The 7,724-nt window shown below is 54.5% G+C and overlaps 1 protein-coding gene across 1 annotated transcript; it reads right to left on the reverse strand.

Moving 5' to 3' along the window:
* Positions 1 to 6,413: 6,413 nt before the first annotated feature.
* On the reverse strand, positions 6,414 to 7,346 carry LOC139605119 (olfactory receptor 14A16-like). The gene has a single exon (XM_071456508.1). The coding sequence runs from the start codon at positions 7,344 to 7,346 to the stop codon at positions 6,414 to 6,416; it is 933 nt and encodes a 310-aa protein (XP_071312609.1).
* Between the last annotated feature and the right edge of the window lie 378 nt (positions 7,347 to 7,724).

Below are 7,724 nucleotides of genomic sequence, written 5' to 3' on the forward strand. Positions count from 1 at the left end.
TGGGGGAAGGGCCCAGGGAGACCAAGGGGTATTGAAGGCTGACCACAAGGCAAGCACACATCTTAACCCTACCTCCTCTTGGAATTGCCATCTGAACAGTGCTGGAATCCAGGAGTTGGTAGCTGTGTGTGTGCTTCTCTGAATCTTATTTTTTTTTCTGTCTCTCTGACAGAGAGAAAGAAAAATACTTTTTTTGTCCTCCTGCAAATTTCGATTAACTTAAAATTGCACAGGCTTAGAGTTTGTGAAGTTGAATGGGCCAAATTAATGCTTTGAGAAGTGTTGTTTTGTTGACTGAATGTCCTATTAAACCTTTTGCGAAAAATTTATTTGATTTTTTAAAGTTGCCAATAAAGGCTGTTTGGTTGTTTTGAGCTCCTCAGACTCTCTTATTGATATTTCTTAGTGCATCTAACTCAGAGGACACAAAAAAATAGAATTTCCTTTTAAATGTCTCCTTGAGAGAGTTTTTTAGTGGATGGGGGTCAGGGCTTGTGTGTCCTGCTTGGCCCAGCCCAGGCAGGGCTTTCCCAGCCACATTCCACACTCCATTGCCCAGCTGGAGCCGCTGGTGCCTCTGAGTTGTGCTGCCCCAGCCCCAGGGACGCTCTCCTTGTCTGCCCATTCCCCCACGGTCTCTGGGCAGGGATGGCCTCACTGGGGGCTGCTGACATCCTCAGCAACTTGGAGGCTGCTGCTGAATTTCCCTGCTCCAGAGGCTTGTTCAGCCTTCAGCTCTTCAGCGCAGGAATTCAGTGTCCCAGGGCTCATTAACATTGAGAACACCTGAACAAGCCAAGCCTCTGGGAATCATTTGATTTTAATTTTCAAATCCTTTGTGGTTAATTAGGCAGATTTCAGAAGTGTATTCAAACTGAATATGTTCTATTTTAAAAGACAGTGAGAAAAGATTTTTTAGGTCCTGTTTAGTTTTTTCTTTTCCCTGTTAATAGCAATCTCCAATTGACACTGAATCCAAGTACCTCCTCATGCAGTTGGAATGGATATGAAAATCAAGACCCTTCATGGCTGACAATCAATCAGACTCTGTCCCTACCCCCACCCCACCATTTCCCCCATCCAAGCCCTGGCACTCAGAGCAGCCTTGTGCAAATCTGAGCTCCCTCCAGCCCAGGCTGCACCTGCAGCTTTCAGCTCCTTGGCTCCAACTCCCACCTGCTTTCCTTGCAGAAGGAGCTGCCCGAGACACAGAGGGATGGTCATTTCTTGTCAGCCAACAAAGCCAAGGGAAGGCACAGCTCCATCAAATGCAAAAGTCATTCCTCTGCTGGATATTAAATCCACTTTCCACAGCAGACAGTCTCAGAGCAATGGAAAACACCTTCTGTGCCCAGCACAGATCCCAAAGTCCACCCAGGCCCTCCCTGCCCCGATTCTGCCCAGATTTGCTCTTTGCACACACGAGTCACAGGCTGAAGCCAGGAGCTCCCTCCATGCCCAGAGGGAGGAGAAGAGAGAAAGGGGATGAAGAGCTCTCCTGTGCAGAGCCAAGGTCCAAGTGCAGCCCCTGCAGTGGGAACCACAACTCATCAGGTTTGTGTCCTTTGGGCTCAGGGCCTGGTGACACTCAGGCACAGAAAGGTTTCTTGCCAACAAACACAAGTTGAACATTTGAACAGTTTAATAACCATCACAGCTCTTCCCTCAGCTCTCTGGGATGTCCCAGCAGCATCTGACATGTCCCCCATCTCCAAGAGATTTCTGTACAGAACAGTTTTAGGCAAAGACATAAGAAAAATTCTGTGATAGATAGAAACACAATTAAGATCTTGACTAATGTGATATTTATTTGAACTTCAGAAAAATTGGGCAAGTCCCTGCAGCCCAAAGCACGAAACCAGTCATTTGACAGGCACTTGAATTCCCAGAGAGCATCTGGATGAGGAAATCTGAAAGCAGCAAGGTGGACATATTCCAGCTGGTCCAGTGAAGGGGTGTCCTTAGACATGGCCATTTAAGCAGGTGACGTGGAAACACCTGAAGGAAGAGGGAGAGGAAGTAATACAGTGGATATTGGTGACACAAGTCCACAGGAAGACCAGCATTTCTTCTCCTTCTGCCATCAGAAGACACTTCCAGGAACTTCGTGTTCCTGGTCGGAAAATTTTGCCATTTCTTAAAAGGACTCAAATGACCCAGAAAATAAAGATTCGCTTGTATATTATGAAACTAACAGGTATTAACACCTGTGCCCCTTTCCAGGCAGACATCAGCTGTGTGCCCATGAACAGGCACTGCCACTTTTGCCCTGAGGTGCCCACCTGGGATTGGATCTCTCCCAGAACACCTGAGGGAGAGCAGAGCACCTTGCAAGCTGCAGGTCCCTGACAGCCCCGCAGGGCTCCTGTCCCATCAACATCTGCTCTGCTCCAGTGTGAAACAGGGCCCAGCATGGTGCCGGGATCATCAGAGAGCTGAGGTGTGTGCTGGAATTCAATGGCCTCCCCATCCCGCAGCAGCCCTGCATTTCCCTCCTGCAGCCTTGGTCTCCAGCCCAGCCATGGAGGCTCTTTGGGCTCTGGAGTGTTGCTGCAGCCGCCAAGGGCAGCTGAGCTCTGCCTTTGGCACAGTCAGGCCTGGCCAGCGCAGGCCATGCTCAGCAATTGCTTGTTTGTGCCTGGCCTTGCTGTTGGCCCCGGCAGCGGCTGCATGGCCCCTTTGTGGCCCTGTGCTGGCCCGGCCATGGTGGCCCAGCTCCTGTGCAGGCCCAGCCCAGGCCAGGAGCATTGCGGCTGGGAACGGCCCCTGTGCCGTGGTGCCCACAGCAGCCTTGGGGCTCTGTGCCCCATGGCCTCCCTGCTGGGCAGCCTCTGCCAGCTCCTGCAGAGCCCCTGGCACCTGTGGGGCTGCACAGACAGCCCTGCCCCGGGCTCTGCCGGCCTCTGGGCCAGCAGAGAGGCAGCCAGGGCTGGCCATGGCTGGGAACAGGCCCTGAGCCCCGCAGGAGGATGGAGCTGGGCCACAGCCAAACTCAGCCCAGGCCAAAGCTGGGCTCAGCAGCCACGGCTGCCAAGGGCTGGGCACAGAGGCTGGCGCTGACAAATGTCCTGGGCCTCCTCCCTGCTCTGTCCCTGCCACCAAGGGCAAAGAGCCGCCTCCTCTCTGGGCCACTTGCCTGTTTGCAATGCCTTGCACAGGCGCTGGCCCTGCCCCACAAGGCCTGGCCTGAGTCCTGCCCCTGCACGCTCAGCCAGGCTGAGATGGGCACTGATGGTTCCTGGGCCAGGCTCTCGGAGCCCAGCCCAGCTCCCTGCAAGCTCTGCCAGCTGCCCTGAGCTCTGGGCAGCACCAAGGGCCTCTCTGAGCCCAGCCCAGCCCAGCCGGCTCTGGCCCCACAGCTCTGCTCAGCCCAGGCTGCTCTGGGCACTGGCCCCACGGCCTCAGCCCCTGCCAAGGCCACAGCAGCAGCTGCAGCTGCCACAGGACTCAGCCCCAGCCATGGGGGAAGGTGCTGGGCCAAGGCCAAAGGAGGCTCCCTGGCTGCCCTGCTCCCCTTGGGCTGAGGTGCTGAGAGCTCTGCAGCCCCTGCTGCCATCCCATCTGCCCAGGGCAGCACCAGAGCCCCGGCCTTGGGGCCCTCAAGAGCTGCTCCTGCTCCAGGCCCAGGGCCATGCCAAAGCTGGGACAGCAGCCACAAAGCTGTGCCCATTTCTGTTCATTGCTGCTCTGATGGGGATGGATCCTCAGCCACTTGGAGGTTGCTGATGAATTTTATTACTCCAGAGGCCTCTTCTTTCTTGAGCTCTTCACTTCAGGAATTCAGTTACAAAGGCTCCTAAACATTTGTTCAAAATACCTGAGCCAGAAAAACCTCAGGGAATAATCTATGTTTTCAATTCTGCTGTGATTAATTAGACAGATTTCAGAGGAGTATTTTTAGTGAATCTGCTATATTAAAAAAAAAAAGCCAGGAAAATTGTTATTTCCTCTTTGGTTTTCTTTTCCTGTTAATAGATTGATATCAGCAATGTCCAACTGATACTGACCCTTAGCACCTTCTAATGTAGTCTGAATAGATATGAAAATCAAGACTCTTCATGGCTGACAATTAAAAACACTTTTTTCCCAACACCTCCCCACCATGTCCCTCATCCAACCCCTGGCACTCCTATGGATCAGGAATGGTGTGGCCAGCAGGAGCAGGGCAGTGATTCTTCTCCTGTGCTCAGCACTGCTTGGGAAGCACCTCAAGTGCTATGTCCAGTTCTGGGCCCCCCAGTTTAGGAAGGACATGGAGGGGCTGGAGCGTGTCCAGAGAAGGGCAACAAGGCTGGGGAGGTGTGTGGAGCACAAGTCCTGTGAGGAGTGGCTGAGGGAGCTGGGGTTGTTTATCCTGGAGAAGAGGAGGCTCAGGGGAGACCTCATCACTCTCTACAACTCCCTGACAGGAGGGTGCAGCCAGGTGGGGGTCGGGCTCTTTTCCCAGGGAACAGCGGCAGGACAAGAGGACACAGCCTTCAGGTGCACCAGGGGACATTTAGGCTGGACATTAGGAAATATTCATCACACAGAGGATGATGGGGCAATGGCATGGGCTGCCCAGGGAGGTGGGTGAGTCACCAGCTGTGGAGGTGTTTAAGGAAAGACTGGATGTGGCACTGAGTGCCATGGTCTGGGGGACAAGGTGGTGTTGGGTGCCAGGTTGGACTTGATGCTCTCCAAGGTCATTTCCAGCCTGGTTGATTCTCTGATGATTGTGACACTGCAGGGCCCTGGGGAAGCAAGGGGCCACTGTGACACTGCGGGGCCTGGTGGCACTAAAAGGACCATGGTGACACTGTGTACGACATGGCAGCACAGAGCCAAGGGGCCATGGTGACACTGTGGGGCTGAATGGAAGCAAGGAGTCCATGGTGACAGTTTGGGTCCTGCTGGAACCACAGAGGCCCCTGTGACCCTGCAGGGCCTTATGGAACCAAGGGGCCATTGTGCCACTGCGGAACCAAGGAGACCCTTGGGTTAGCCTGGGGACAATGGAATCAAGGGGCCATTGCTCCATTGCAAGGACTCTGGGAAGTGAGGGAACAATTGTGACACTGTGGTGCCCCATGGAACCAAGGGTCCCTGGGGACACTGCAGGATCTTGTGTCACCAGGGCTCCATTGTGACACTGCAGCAGCAAGGAATTCATTGTGGCACTCTGAGGCCTCATGGAGCCAAGAGGCCACTGTGACCCTGCAGGGCCCTGTGGAACCATGCAGAGCATTGTGACAGAGCAGGACCTGGTGTCACGATGGGGCCATTGTGACACTGCAGGGCCCCATGGAACCAAGGGGCCAGTTCTGCTCCTCAGGGACTCCTGGAATGAAGGAATCATATTTGATACCGTGGTGGCCCTTGGGACCAAGAGACCATTGTGACACTGTGGAACCAAGGGGAGCATTGCTGCACTGCCAGACCTCATGGAAGCAAGGATCCATTGTGACACTGCAGGGCCTTGGGGGAGCAATGGCCATTGTGACACTGCAGGGCCCAAGGATCCAAGGGACTTTGTGACACCAAGTGCTCCCATGCAACCAAAGGGACATTGTGACACTGGGAGGCCTCAGGAAATCATGGAGACCATTGGGAGACTCTGGGGCCTCATGGAACTGTGGTGACACCAAGTTTTCTGGGAGTGTTGATCTGCTGGAGGGTAGCAGGGCTCTGCACAGGGCCCTGGACAGGCTGGATCCAGGGCCCAAATCCAACAAGGTGAGGTTTAACAAGTCCAAGTGCCGGGTCCTACACTTTGGCCACAACAACCCCTGCCGTACTACAGGCTGGGGACAGAGTAGCTGGACAGCAGCCATGCAGAAAAGACCTGCAGGGACTGATGGACAGCAGGCTGGACATGAGGCAGCAGTGTGCCCAGGCCCTGGCCTGAGGCGTCAGCGCTGCCCCAGCAGTGCCCATGGCCTGTCCCTGCTGCAGCCCCGGCACTGCCACCCCCAGGGCTGTGCCCGGCCCCGAGAGCACTCAGGCCCTGCAGCAACACCAGGGCCACCAGGGCAGCAGGGCAGGGCCACGGCAGCAGCACTGGCAACACCAAGTGCTGCTGCTGCTGCTGCTGGGCACAGCTGCTGGGCCAGCACTGATCTGCCCCAGCTCTGCACACAGACATTGCTGCTGCAGCTCCAGAGAAGGCAACAAAAGGGCATCTCTGCAGAAAACTTTGCTCGGAGATCCTTTAGTTTGTTTAAAGCCACCGAGAGCACAGCCCCTCATTGACACAGTCTGTGGCCACAGGGAAGGTGGAGTGAAACAAAATGAGAAATGGCATGAACAATGACATTTCTTTGTGGACAAAAAGAAAAAATTAAAACAAAGGTAAAGAAACTCTAAAATGAAACCAAGAAGAAGTATCAAATATGACTTTTATTACAAGTGATTTGCAAACACTAACCAGCAGTTTAATGCTTCTGAAATTTTCCAGTGATCAGGCTCCTCACTGCAGCCTTGAGCTCCTGGTTCCTCAGGCTGTAGATGAGGGGGTTCAGGGCTGGGGACACCACTGAGTACAGAACTGACACTGACAGATCCAGGGATGGAGAGGTGATGAAGGGGGGCTTCAGGTAGGCAAACATGACAGTGCTGACAAACAGGGAGAGCACGGCCAGGTGAGGGAGGCAGGTGGAAAAGGCTTTGTGCCGTCCCTGCTCAGAGGGGATCCTCAGCACAGCCCTGAAGATCTGCACATAGGAGAAAACAATGAACACAAAGCAACCAAATACCAAAGACACACTAACAGCAAGAAGTCCCAGTTCCCTGAGGTAGGATTTGGAGCAGGAGAGCTTGAGGATCTGTGGGATTTCACAGAAGAACTGGCCCAGGGCATTGCCATGGCACAGGGGCAGGGAAAATGTATTGGCCGTGTGCATGAGAGCATTGAGAAAGGCACTGGCCCAGGCAGCTGCTGCCATGTGGGCACAAGCTCTGCTGCCCAGGAGGGTCCCGTAGTGCAGGGGTTTGCAGATGGACACGTAGCGGTCGTAGCACATGATGGTCAGGAGGCAAAACTCTGATCCAAGGAAGAAGATTAGAAGAAATAGCTGTGTAGCACATCCAGTGTAGGAGATGTTGCTGGTGTCCCAGAGGGAATTGTGCATGGCTTTGGGGACAGTGGTGCAGATGGAGCCCAGGTCAGCGAGGGCCAGGTTGAGCAGGAAGAAGAACATGGGCGTGTGCAGGTGGTGGCCACAGGCTACGGCGCTGATGATGACGCCGTTGCCCAGGAGGGCAGCCAGGGAGATGCCCAGCAAGAGGCAGAAGTGCAGGAGCTGCAGCTGCCGTGTTTCTGCCAATGCCAGCAGGAAGAAGTGCCTGATGCAGCTGCTGTTGGACATTTCCAGTGTATTGGCATGGGGATCTGTAAGAAAAGTAATCATGGAATAGTTGGGTTTGGAGAGGACTTGAAATATCCCAGCAGAGGCTGGGGCCACTTTCCCCCCACTGCCTGCCCAGGGCTCTGCTGCCTGGAGCTGTCCCTGCCAGCAGCTGCTTCCCTGTGCCCAGGGCTGGGCCCTGCCAGTGCTGCCAGAGCCCAGCCCAGCCCTGGGGGCTCAGCTCTGCCCTGCAGAGCCCTCCCAGCTCAGGCACTGCCCAGGGGCAGCTCTGGCTCTGCAGGCTCTGAGGGCAACGTCAGAGTGATAGTGGAGCCCTGGAAAATGTTAAAAATAGTCTTTGAAAATATTGGGCTTTGTGTTTTCTCAGATCACTGCACC

The sequence above is a fragment of the Agelaius tricolor genome, unplaced genomic scaffold (genome assembly GCF_023055355.1).
Source record: "Agelaius tricolor isolate 1412-34295 unplaced genomic scaffold, bAgeTri1.0.p SCAF_60, whole genome shotgun sequence".
NCBI classification, from domain to species: domain Eukaryota; kingdom Metazoa; phylum Chordata; class Aves; order Passeriformes; family Icteridae; genus Agelaius; species Agelaius tricolor.